General features: G+C 53.2%; 2 protein-coding genes across 2 annotated transcripts; one reads left to right on the top strand and one right to left on the bottom strand.

Moving 5' to 3' along the window:
- Window positions 1–620: 620 nt before the first annotated feature.
- Window positions 621–3,853, bottom strand: BESB_065880 (metallo-beta-lactamase domain-containing protein; the record flags this gene model as incomplete). The annotated part of the gene is made up of 2 exons (XM_029364981.1): window positions 621–1,036; window positions 1,474–3,853. 2 exons carry the CDS (start codon window positions 3,851–3,853, stop codon window positions 621–623), a joined length of 2,796 nt encoding a protein of 931 aa, XP_029218564.1.
- Window positions 3,854–7,636: 3,783 nt separating this feature from the next.
- On the top strand, window positions 7,637–12,931 carry BESB_065870 (uncharacterized protein; the record flags this gene model as incomplete). Its single annotated transcript, XM_029364980.1, has 9 exons — window positions 7,637–7,727; window positions 8,235–8,383; window positions 8,805–9,113; window positions 9,677–9,792; window positions 10,184–10,264; window positions 10,861–11,047; window positions 11,438–11,568; window positions 12,052–12,155; window positions 12,684–12,931. The coding sequence occupies 9 exons, from the start codon at window positions 7,637–7,639 to the stop codon at window positions 12,929–12,931; spliced, it is 1,416 nt and encodes a 471-aa protein (XP_029218563.1).
- Window positions 12,932–13,290: the final 359 nt, after the last annotated feature.

Below are 13,290 nucleotides of genomic sequence, written 5' to 3'. Positions count from 1 at the left end.
GCCAAAGAAATGCGCCGCCCGTCTCACCTTATCCAGAGGAGCAGTATTGACAGAAACCATATCGATTGCCAAGAAAGTCGTTTACACCTGTCCTTTGAGCTTGAGAGGTCTGTTTCAACAGCATGGAGAGCTGCCTCATTTAAGCAGACTTCTTCAAAAGTGAGAACAACGGCCAAGGGGAAAATGCACACAGATGTGTGTATCGACAAATATAAACGCATGCACATAGGCCAAGTCAAGACTGTACCACCCCGTTCAGTGTGTTTTTCCTCCTTCATGTAGAGGTTCACGATGCATAACTAAGGGGCACATTCAAGCAGAGATGAAGACACGCAGTCTTAAGTCATTAGGCAAAAGTAACGCGCACGACAGTATTTTGTCATCCTCGTAGTAAGGGGGGTGACTCACTAGCTTTCGGAGTTGAATTGACCGGGTCCGCACAAACCGTCTCGCTGAATGGCATTCCGATCACCAGCCGTGTCGAGTGTTGAAACTCAAATAAATATGCATACACTCATGTGCACCCCAATATTATATAAGTTCGCCCAAGAGTGGTGACAGACGAGTCGTAGTACGTAAGTCCACGTGTGAATTGGACTCCTTTTCACCGACACCTCGCTTCAGTCAGCGTCTAGCTCGACGGCTAAGAGCGCTCGGGCAAGCGTGAAAATTGACCCTTTAACTTTGAGATCTCCTGTTGCATATGCCATGGCTGGGCTTCTATCTTTGTTGACGATGCCAAGCCAAACTGCTCGGGTGCTCTCGACTTCGACGTCTGGTGTTCCCTCACAGGGCCATTTGAGGTACGCTATACTTTTGCGGAAGTGGACGCATATGTTTTCATTCACGTCCGAAAAGTGGAACTTCAAGATGCATGTCAAATGGCGTGCTCGCTCTGGTATCAAACGAACTGGAAGAAGCTCAAACTGCTGCTGCAGGGAGATTTTTGCCAACGTCTGTCGCTTTTGAGTGTCGCTTAGCTTCAGTTCGGCCCGCCCTTCAAGTTCCAGGGCAGCCGTTAGAAACCAGTTTCGACCTGCGCACACACGGGGCGTAGTCATGCAAAAGCCAAAAATTCTATACATGCATCCTGAAAGCTTAAACAGCTTTCAGGGAGTCCTATCTATAAAAGGCCGAGCATGGTCGGAACTTCTCCTGACCCCATCAAAGTGGGGCTATAGTGTGAAGGTGGTGTAACAGAGAGAGGCTATTTCATCAGCATGAATGGGACAGCATCGATACCGCGAATGCTTGGCCGCGCTTTTAAACGCCCGTCTAACAAGCATCTATGCACGATGGTCTCTAACGTGTTTCGAGTGTCGGTAAATACGTGGATTCTGCGGACGGGGCGTCTCCATCCATGTTCACAGACCAAAGCTGAGAGGCATCACGATGCGTTTCTGTTCCTTCTTGTCCATTGGCGCAGTGGTTTGATTGCAGCGTGTACCACAATGAGTCTTTTCTAAGCCTTACCCGTAGCAGCACTTTGTTGTGAGGCGTTAGCCCTCAGAGCCAGTATTTTCAGTGCTTTGGCCCGTTTTGACCGTGGTTCCACGGTGTAAGCAGCGCTGGCGAGTTCCAACGCCCATGGTGCGCGCCCCTGTCGAAGGTTTTCGATGGCGTGCATCAGCAGATCGTCGACGCTGCCGGCTAGACTGAGCAGCGCTTCAGCTTTTTCCTGCGTGCTCATCATCGCCAAATCCTCGGGGTTGCCGGAATACCATCCCATGTAATGAGTAAAGATCGCGCGCACCGCCCAAGGGACCGTTCCATAGAAAGGCTGGAGGAATGGGTGGTTGGCGAGGTGCTCAGGCAACTTGATGTTATGGGAAATGTCGTTGACGTAGTATCCTTTGTTCATGTAGCGCACGGTTTGATCATGGATAAACTGAATCGCGTCTCGATAAGCCACTAGCGTGGACTGAATCTCATCTTTCCCATATAGTGGGCGTGTGTGTCCTAAGACAAGATACTCGGCGTTTAACGAACGCATGAGATCCAGAGATGCGATCCAGTCATTGCAGTCGCGTGTTTCTGTTCCGCGGATGGCGTAGATGTTTGGCAGAGACCTATAGAGATTGTCGGCTCCGAGAAGGACGCGTTTGTCTTCGAGCCACACGACAATTTGGTCTTTGCTTTCGCCCGGAGCATGCAACAGCTGCAGTTTCATTCCAGCAATGTGTAGGGTCTTCTTCTCTCCGTGCATAATATGGGTCGGAAGAATCGCCCCAATTTCTGCCTGATTATTGTAGTGAAGTGTAGGCCCGATTCCAGCGTTCAGAAAATCTTCTTCGTCGACAAAGACTCCGAACTGCCGCATCGAACGCCTGTACGTCGTTCCCGCTGTCAAGGTGAACACCTTACTCATCTCTGCGTATGTTAGCCAGTACGCGTGTACCTCTGTGACGTTCGGCGTTGCGATGGCAGCCGCGCCAAAGATGTGGTCGGTGTGAAAATGTGTGTAGATGATGGCCTTCACCGGGAAATTGCTGTTGGGCAACTTGAGCCAATCTGCCCAGACAGCTTGCATCGTCGCAGTGCTCTCCATCGTGTCGACAACGACTATTCCGTCGGTTCCGTTGAGAATGACAGAATTCGCTAGACCGTACCCAACAGCCACGTACACGTCAGGGACAACTTGAATGATTTCCTTCTTGAACTCACCGGAGTGCTCGTGCAACGCTGGTGGGTACGGGACATGCCGAGCCGTATAGTTGAAGAATTCTCGTTCCAGCTCTTCCACAGAAGGAAGCGAAAAAGCGTCTCCGGCATCCCCTCCCGTTGCCACGCTAGGTAGTTCCTCGTCACTATTCCACACCGCCGCAAACATGTTCTTCCGCGGTTTCGAGCTCAACTTCCTGTCACCGCGTCTGCAGGCCGACGGGTCCCGCTTGCCCTCGCGCAAGACGAAAGGGAAAAACGCTCTCGAGAAAGAGGCTCCGCCATCGTAGAAGTCGCGGAAATGCCGAGGGAGAAGTGCCGACGTATACAGCTGGACATCCAACGGGAGAAGCACGTACCACGCAGGAAAGAAGATGATGAAAGTGGACACTAGAGGCAAAGAAATGTAAAACCATCCGAAGAGCCATCTCCAGGAGAACCGTTTATTGCCTGGATGCCTTGGTTTGCCTGTCTCCGGCTTCTTCACGTCTTTCGATTGAGTTTCCCCAAAGAAAACCGCCTCTTTCGTCACTGTCTCCTTTTTCCACAGCAAACGTGATATGCTCAATCCATGCCCGCTCCTCTCGATCGCCTTTCCGTACGTGCTAACATCCGCAGGCTCCGCAGTAGGCTTTTCCTTCTCTTGCCTTTGCTCATCGAGATCTCTTTCTTGAACTCCACGAGAGGCCTCTACACAAGTTGAGGCGTCCCCATAGGGCACACGCCCTTCGCCTTCCGACACGGAGGTAAAAGACGAGAAACAAACAGTTTCGTCGACGGCGAGCGTCTTCCATTTTTCGCACCTTTGGTCTGCCTTCTCCGCTGCGTGGTCGACTGTTGGCGACAGCGGAACGGAGTTGCCCGTCCTCCGTCGTTCTTCCTGGGCCACATCTCCTCTTTTTTGACCGTCGCCATTTCCTGGCTCTCCTCCTTCTATGCTGCCTTGTCGACTGTGTTCCTCGTTGTGGTTCATGAACACCTGCGGACTATCGTCAATTACCCGGCTTTGGTCCGCAGCGATAGAAGAGAAGTCGTCAAAACCGTAGCCCCCTCCCACGCGCGTCTTTGCTGGCGTTTTGCTTGCCCGGACACGCGGAGGTGAAGCAGAAAAATCTTCCTCTTCTCCCCCGTGTCTTTCGTGCCGCTCTTTCGGGGAGCCGGCTGGCGGGACTCTGTTAGGTCTTCGCGGCATGACGAAGAGCACTGCCGGTTTGTGTGATGCTCTGGATTCCGGGGTACAATTCGAACGGATGTGTGAAGTTAAGCAACGTCAAATTTTGAAGCTCAGTCAAGGGATGAAGCGGCAAACGTGAGCATGCCAGATGAATAATCAGCAAAAAGTGGCAACCGGCAGGCCACAACGCCCTCAACAGTCCAAGACTTACGATGATTCAGCCGAGCGAGGGGCTGCGGAACCCCCAGTTGGCCGATTATGCTGCACCAACTGCCCCACTGTATTTACTAAATCAATCGCAAACGTGCACGAATCCCCTATTTGTGAGGGACCTGTGGGTATGTAAAACGGTGTCAGTAGAAAAGAGTCCGTTCGAATGACCCGACACGGTGTCGGAAAATCAGAGTATCACACCAAACGGTGAACGCAAGTGAATGCACGGTTTACCAAGCAGAGAGCAGAGCGCACGCATCCCGAGGATCCCAGCGGTCCTTATCCGGTCTTTGATCCCCCCTGACACAGGCCTAACTCTTGACTGAGAGTAGGCAGACCGCACTCTGAAGAGTCAAAATGCCTGATGGTGGAAATCATAGCATAGTGCAGTTCTTATCCTGCAGTGCGTGTGTACAGATGAGCAAAGAACCAGCCCAAATCCTGTACTGTTTATGAGACAAACGTTCTGTGTATGCACGCACAAATATGATCGGTACCGACCACGGAAAAACGCACTGTTTGCTTAGTTGAGTAAAGGTACCCTTTCAATAAGGTGGGACTAAGATCAAAAGCTCGCCACCCCTGGGGACCAGGCGAGACCCCCGGCAAAGATTCTGGCGTGAGAATGAGGGTAGGACGTTTAAAGGAAGTGATGATGAAGTTCGCGCAAGCATCCGTGCGTGTCAGGAAGCGAGGAAGGGGCATCCGGTGGTGATTTTGGTTTTGGTACTGCTTTCCTCGTGTCATTTGCAAGATGAGACTTCTCACATCACAGTGGGATTTGCCACCAAGTTGCCATGCTGGATCACCTGTAATTGCAAGCCGACAAACCAGCACAGTTGCGAAGGCAGTGGAGCGAAGCAAGCCCAACCACATCACGACTTCTGTTCTCGTCCAGTACATTATGATTACAAAGGGCACCCAAATAGCGTAGGTCTCACATCTCGCTTTCACGATCCTTCGCCATCTACACGATGTTCTACAAAGCCGGTGTCTGGCACCAGGGTTGGCTCTACAATCTCGTACTTTGCTGGTCGTACCACCCCAATCCACGACTGAGAAGAAAAATTCGCTATTGGGGCCATGATTTGGTAGCACACACTTGCACTAAATTGTATGTATGTCTGTCTGCATGTATATATTTATATGTATATCAGACCTGTTGCTTTATCCATTGCGGACCACATCCCCTGCACCTACGAGCTCACCGGTGTCCCGTCTCTGAACCCGTGTGTCTTAGCGTCTATGCCTGCGTATCTGGACCTGTCTAGAACTGAATATATATGCACAAATCTTTTAGCGCATAGCTGTGTCACAGCGGTGTCACCGCTTGCGGATATGGACGATGGGGGCTCCGCCCTTTCCTCGGGGAAGGGAGAGAAATGTAGGTGTGGCAGGCATCGGACGCAGCCACTGGTAGCAAATGAGTGACGCTGCGACCCGCACCGAGAACGAGGAGACGAAGGCTGTTAGCATCCGTCTATATGAGTAATATTACCGTAGTCGACGCATGTCTCGCTAGCATTTACATATGCTACACACGCTGTACGCTTTACACACATCTGCGTAGTCGGACTCGGAAGACGTAGATTTCCCGACTGCCGCCGCCTACTTCTATCTCCTCTCCCTACTGTCGTCCGCGGACAACGAACTGAAGCGCATTGTCCACTCCTCTGATGGTTTCCTTTTTAACCATCAATCAAGAACAAGCAGTTCCACTGCCTTGTGCCACGGGCGATCAGTGACTTGCCCGGCGTAGTGCTTCTCCACGCACACGCAGGCATCGGACATTATACTCTTGGTCCCTTGGCACTTCCTTTCCCTCGCACACACGCAACCTTTGTCTTTCCTTGGTTGAAGAAAATGGCTCTAGAGGAATGCGGAAGACTTGACAGAGTCGTTCGCGTATCAGAACTGGGGGTGAGTTCATTTCCCCGAGGTTGGCGCCGTAGCAGCAAACCCCGACACCCATCGAGATGTCGCCGAGGTACCCCGGGTCATCGCGCAGAAGGGCACGGACAGGTACCCGATAAAGCTGTCCTCTGCACGGACCGACAACAGAAACTCTGCAAACGTCTGCAATGCTTCTTTTTATAGATATCACGAAGAAAAGACGTTTCCCCTCGCGTTGCATCGTCGTGCCTGCGTGTCTAATTCTCTTGCTCGGGTACCCGGTCGACAGCAGACAACCGGCTAGACGGCCCCGCCGTGTATGTACACCTGAAGGGGGACCGAACCCTGTTCTGGACGATCTTGGGAGTGCTCGCATGTGTTGTTTTCTTCTTGAGAAATTCACGGTAGATTTGCAACGACAGCCAGAGTGTCTGAGCCCTTCTGCATTGTTTTTCTCGCGCTCTATGCTACGCTTTCCCTTATTCGATTTTCCCGCGTACCCCTGGCTAGTTGGCGGACGGGAAAGTGGGCGCAAACGAGGGACGGAACGAGGAGCTTAGTGAAGAACGACTATCAAATCGGCCTATTTCACAAAGGACAGCCATCCTTAGCTGGATTTTGTCCGTGGAGGAAGACGGTAGCAAAGTTCAGTGGGAACACGGGAACGATGTGCGTACGACTCTAACCCTAAACCCTTTAACTCGCGTTACCAGGCGGCGTCTCGACCTTTTTTCGGGCAGTGACGTGGCTGAAACTCCTTTGTATTCTCATATTTGATCGAAGGAAGTCTTTGCCCCTTGCATCTTTTAGATGCCCCTTGGTGTTAAAACTGGGCGCCAATCCTCGTCTGTATTTCCGTCGTCGTCCGATGAGCTGTATTCGGCACTTCTCTCCGTTGTTATCCGCGGTTACCTCTCGTGCTCTGTGGTGACTTTGACTTCTTTTCGCCTACTCGCTCGTCCTCAGGGCTTTGACATTCCTCCGTATCGATGGTCTGGAGTCCCACCGCTATCGCCTACCCACACTCCTGCATGTCGCCCACTTCCCCGCCACTTTCTCGGGACGCATATTTTTCGCCTGGTATAGTGTCGTTGTCGGTGCCCCCCAACCACCCTTCGGCTTGAAATTGACCTCCTTTTCGCCTTCGCTCCGATGCCGACCTGTGGCGACTGTTGTGTCCCCGTCAGTTCAGACAGTCAAGGCTTTGAAGGTATAACACAGCAGACAAGAGCAAGAAACGCGGGCGTAGAGTCTTCTTGCGCGGCGCGCTTCCTTGACTCTGTCGTTCATTTGCGCACGCCGATATACGCCAAGGATCCGACCATATTTTCGGTCTTTTAATCCCCATTTTCCCTTCTCTTCCACTCTGTAGTCTGCCAACGCCGGTTGTGTTCCCGCGGCTCCTTCCACCGCTCGTTCCGTGGGAGTTTTAACAGCCCGCCGCGTTTTTCTCTACTCTTGCATGACACTGATTTCATGGTTGCCATGCGATAAGCGCGTTGCGCGGTTTTCACAAAGTTTTCGGGGTTCGCTCGTCGCGCGCTAGGGGTCTATGGTTTAGCCTTTCGGCGAGACTCTTTGCGCGTCCATTCCGCGTTCATCCCATTGTCTCGCGTGTGCTTCGAAGGGCACGTAAGGCCGAGGCTCGATGCAAGAACAGAAGAGGCGAGAAACCTCTGCTTAGAGGCTGGGAAGATGTCAGGGACAGACGAGCACACTCAGTCCTACCTGTGGTGGGTAGGCGTCGGCATCGTGTTCGTCGGGTCGCTTGCAGGCGCTGTCGGAGGTAAAGTTCGTCCACGAGCTTTGAATGAAGCATCTAAAGCTTTCGTCACTGCGCCTACACCTTCAGTTGCTGTGCGGGGCTGGGCATATATGTAGCCCTGCGACTTCCTTTCGTTTTGCAGGTCCGTTTTTGCGTGAATGGATCGCGAGTCTCTGTACACGTTTGAGACTGAGGCTCGCATGTGCATCAGTTGGTGCATTCCCCAAAGCGGCTGCCACGTAACCTCATGGCGGATAGGACGTGTGCAGCGGCATCGCGTGGATTGCCGGACTTTGTTAATCTGCGAGTTTCGTGCCATTGGAAGCAGACACAGACACGCTTCCCTGCGCACGAAGAAGGTTGACGCGGTAAACGACGCGGGTGTTTTGGTTCGACATATGGCGTGCGCCACATTGAGTTTGTTTCGTCTCGCTTTCGGTGAAGACTCCTTTATCCAATCTGCCTTTTTTTCTGCCGAAGAATGCCTTTTGAAAGCTCTTGTGCGTCGTGTTTTTGTTCTTCTCACAGATACCATGGTTCGACACGTGTATGTGATGGCGGGGGAGGCCTTCACTCCCAAGCAGATGCTGCGGTGCCCGATGTTCGTTGCTGGAATGCTGCTCACGGTCGTCCTTGATCCATTTTGCACTTTCCTCTCTCTCCTCTTTGCTCCATCGGTACGATCAAGTCACAACTTTGATTTGTGCGCAACGCGTCTCCGCCGCGGTCTCTCTAGGTCCCTCACTGCCTGTTCCCACTTCTCACTTCTCGATTTTGGCTCCTTTCTGTTTCGCTCCGCTGCCTCCTGCCTAATCCTAGACGGGGACTTCGTGCCGTTTCTTCTCCCCTGCCCCTGGGGGGGGAGGGAGAGGGGTCTTTCTGCTTCGCGTGATCCACGCCTCTCCTTTTCTTTCTCGCCGCATCCGCCTTTTCCTGCATATAGCTGCCTGGGGTTGCTGTGTCTGCGTGTGTGCGCCTCTCTGGCATTTGATGTCCTGTCGTTCTTGCGACTTTCGCCCCCCTGCGCATCGTGGCGTCTGCATGTGCCGTCTGCCTCTCTCTCCATTATTTTTTCTCTATCTCTGTCTGTCTCTGCAGTCGATCGTCACGCCGTTCGCGGGAGTGCACATCTTCTGGGCGGTGATGATTGCACACTTTTGGCTAAAGGAGCACCTGGGCGGGTGGGAGAAGATCGGCTCCTTTGGCATCGTCACGGGTGTCATTCTCATGGTTGTCTTCTCGGGTAAGGAAGCGAACATCGGGAGCATTGACGCCTTCGACTCCTACGCGCAAAGCGCCGGCGCCATCGCTTACATAGTCGTCTCCTTCATGATCCTCATCGTCATTCTCGATCTCGCCTTCGCCTTCTACCCCTGCTCCCTCGGCTCCTCCGAGTACTCTGTCCGCGTAAGTGGAAACCGTCCAAAAAAAGTCCTCGCCACAACGTGGAGCGCCGAAGAGAGTTGGCGCATGGACATATGCATATATATATGCGTCTGTAAATTTAAAGGTTTTCGTATGTATATATATATATATATATATATATCTCGGTGCTGGGGGCTCGTCGCTGCGGACACCCAGTAGCCTCTGTGAGGAGATTTGTTTGTGTATTTGCATGCGTATACACTTTGAGCAGGCGTTGCGTTATTTGTGGCGGGCACTCTGGCCAACTTGTTTTCATCAAAAAGAAAACTGTGTCCACTTGCGAGCAGTCTGGTGTCGACTGGGAGATTGCCGATGCCGCGACGGGCATCAGCGTCACATATATACGTATTTCTGTGTCTATTTATACATCTGTCTATATCTACATCGACATATCTATACCCACATATGTATATCTTAAAGTATGTACTTTTAAGGTCAGGCAGCAGATGAAGCAAGTGTGTACGCGTCTGCTTCGCCTGTGAAGCGTTGTTGCTCGCCTTTTCCGCAGGCGCTGAGGGTCGGTTTTCAGGTTTTTTTTTTTTCAGCGATTGGCCACCTCGCTGGCTTCGGGTTTCCTTGGAGGCAACGCGAACGTCGCTGCGAAGTTTTTTTCCATCATCGTTATGGACCTTTTCTCGGGAAACACGTCTGTCTTCGGCAAGTAAGGACCGTCCCCGCCTGCGCTTATTTTTTTGTCCTGCATCTTTCCTTTCCGCAGAATATTCACGTGCGAACGCGCATTTGTTGTGCGGTGCCCTTTGCTGCGTCGGTTGCCTTTGCGTGCGCTGGCCTCTGACTGTCTTCGCTTCTCCAGCCTCTCGCCTCGGGCCGCCCCGACCTTCCTCTCTGTGCGAGCGTGAACAGCTCGTGAGAAGCTCATTAGCATATGCCCTCATATTGCATTTCGATATACATCCATGCATACATACATCTGTCCACACAGACATGCACAAATGCAGGCGTGCATGCATGCAAATATTCATAGGAACATACATACAGGCAAATACGCATAAATACTTCCCTACGCGTGGAGGCCGCGTTTTTTTTTTCAGCTGGAGGACCTACGTCGTAACGCTCGGCGTCTGCTGCGTCGGCTTGGGGCAGCTGTTTTTTCTCAATCTCGCTCTGCGACGGTAAGCCGAGGAAGCCAGTCTTTCAGCCGCGAGACGCCTTCTCGGATGTCGTTGTTTCGTTGACCTTGCCTTGCGCGGCGTGTTTTTGCGAGACGCGTTCCACGTCGTGTGGCGCAGCCATTGTATCCCCCTCGGTGACTGCGGAGAGGTTCGTACCCCTTCCGATGGTTTTCGCGTCACACAGTGGCCCTGTGTGTGCCGCTCGCCGGCGTCCGCGTCTTTGCTTTAGTGTGTTTTGCATGTCCGCCTGAGTGACCGTGGAGTTGCCTCGTGTTGTCTGCAGCAGTCTACCATATCGCCGTGCCTCCGCTGCGCGGCAGTTCGCGCTCGACTCTCTCTCGAAGTGTTCAATGCTAGCGAGCGCTGGCCAGCGCTTTCCTCGCAGCTCACCCTCTTCGTGTTTTCTCTCCTCGTACATAGCCAATTGTGCTTGCTGACTCGACGTTGTCACACCTCCGCCGCTGTTCGCGTGTTTTCCTCAAACGAGACTCACAGTGCGGTCGCGCCGAGATCCGATCGCTTCCGTCAACGGCACGATTTTCTCCAGATGTTTTGTCTTTCTCTGGGTTTTTTTCCTTGGTTTTCTCTCTTCGCAGCTACGAGGCGGTCTACGTGGTTCCGACGATCAACAGCTGCCTCGTCGCGGAGGGGACGATTGGCTCGATTCTCGTGCTCCACGAAATCCCTGGAAACTGGATTGCCTTCAGTTTCGGACTCTTCATGTGCATCGCGGGAATCCTCATTTTAACGACCATGCACACCGTGCAGCCCTCCGCTCTCGAGGTAAATAGGCGACTGTCAATCTTGCCTGAATCGCAACACAAGCCCATGCGCAGGCCGAGCCGCGTTGACCAGTGTCTACCTGCCCCTGGATCTACTCGCGCTTCCCTCAAGATATATTTATACGGATGCCCCTACACATGTTTACCTGTAGTAGGAAATTCGTGTGCCTGTGTATATATTTCTTTCTGTGTCTATCTCTCTATCCTTCCTGCGCCGCCTACCTGTCTCCTATCTATCTATCGATCTTCCTTTCTCTCGTATATATCTGTATCCTCTTTCTCCGCTATACACGCCCGCTGTATGTTGAGCCACGGCTTTCGTCGCTAGCGCTTCGCAGTGGGGAAAAACTTTCAAAAAGCAGTCCGCATGTCGCGGGAATGTTTTTTGCAGGCGAAGCCGTCGAGAGAGCCGGCGGCGATTGAGAGCGCCGTGCTCTCAGAGCGTCAGGAGTCGAAAGGTCTCGAAACAGCCGAGCGTTACGCCACGCGCAAACTGGAAACCCTCACGCGCTCGTTCTCCAGGTAAACTAAAGACTTCAGTGAATTGCACCTTCGCTTCTGACGTCAAAATGTGACCTTCTGTGTGTTCATTGTGCGTACATCTACACAAAGGTATATTTACAGGTGCGTTTTTTTAGTATATATTTTATGCGAAGATATGAGTGTGGACGCGCAAGAGTCTTCCTACGGAAGGATGCGGATCGGATGAGGGAGAGAAATTGAAACTCTATTTCAGAGTCGGGCGATAAAGGAGCAAAAGAGCTGTGTGAGAATCCAGCTCCTCACACCTCCGCAGTCTATAGATGCATGCGGATATGCGCACGTTCATGTACAGCGTGGGTACACGGGCATGCGCAGCGCGCGCCTCGGAGTTACGGCGCTGCATTGCTTGCGCAAAAGAAAAGCAATTTAGAGGGCCGTCGGGTGGCGTCGCGACAGGCGGCAGAGGCCTGGCCGTGGGAGGATTTAACCCGGGATCCCCGCCGCGTGTGAGTCTGTGCGCAGGTCTGCGACGGCGGTAGCAGAGATGGCTGTCATTCTCAACCCGAAGGCGATGTACAGCATGTACACTATGCAGGAAAACAGGCCTTTCGACCAAACTACACAGCGTAAGCAGCAAATCAGGGCGGCGCGGCGGTGTTTTCCCCCTCGCCTCGCTGGACTAGGCTGTATGGGAACATCTATGACTCTCTGGGTTTCTGGCGAGTGTATGTAGACTGGAGGCGACGTAGCAACACAAAGCCTCACAGGCCGGCCTGTTCAGCGGCGCACTCCGCGATCCAAGCAGTTGGAAGTCCATGCTCTGTGCGGGTGCCTCAATTCCTGTCTGTTCTCGCAACAACGCATCTCTGCGAGGCCTTGAATACTCGATCGAGGAGGCAGATACGTCTGCGTATATATGTAGGTGCATGCATATATATGTATATATGTATCTGTATGTCTGTTGACGAAAATGTATGTGCGCATTCGTGTAAGCTGTGTCTTCCTTTGGATTCTCTCTCGCGTTCGTTTCGGGATGAAGCTTGGGTCGTGGGTCCCTCTATGTTTCTTAGAAGTCCACGTAGGAGTAAGTGCGCCGTGAGCGGTTGACGTTCGTGGGATGTTTTATGGCCGTGCATCTGGCTGTGTTTCTTCAGTGCCTGCCGTTGAGGACAACTCGACGCCGGCAGATTCCTCGTGCGGCTCCTCAGCGGGCGTCGGCTCTCCGCGCAGTTCTGCAGCAGGTCTGCGGTCCTCGGGGAGTCGCCGAGACTCCGATACCGCTTTCGCGCCGCGTTTTAGTCCTGTGCCGCCGCCTCCGCCTCGTGGGCCGCATGCGTTGGGACCCGTGCCGGCACCTGTGCAGCCGCCGCCTCGGATTTGCGTGACCCCCGAGCAGCCGTGAGTGCCCTCGGTTTCGCGTTGAGGGATTTCAGGCAGGATGCCCGCCGCATGCCGCCCCCTCCCTCTTGGACTGGACTCGAGGCCGGCGCGGCGGCTCTGCCGCCCCAATTTTGTCGAGTGTTTCCAAGGACGAGATGCCGCGCGTCTCTTCCTGTCCGACGGCCCCCGAGCAAGCCGGCACCTCGTGGGAAAGACAGCGGAGAGGAAGGAGACGCGGATCCAAACTCCAGGAGGGGAGGAGGCGGCGGGTGGAGGAGGGGCGGCAGCGGACGTAAAGAGAGGATGAGAGGCTTGAGCAGTGGGGCATTTACAGAAGAAGGGCAGAGGACCGAGGTAAAGCACAGTGAGGGCGTTTGAGTC

This window comes from Besnoitia besnoiti, chromosome VI (assembly GCF_002563875.1).
Source record: "Besnoitia besnoiti strain Bb-Ger1 chromosome VI, whole genome shotgun sequence".
NCBI lineage: Eukaryota > Apicomplexa > Conoidasida > Eucoccidiorida > Sarcocystidae > Besnoitia > Besnoitia besnoiti.
This window is presented reverse-complemented; position numbering and strand designations above follow the sequence as displayed.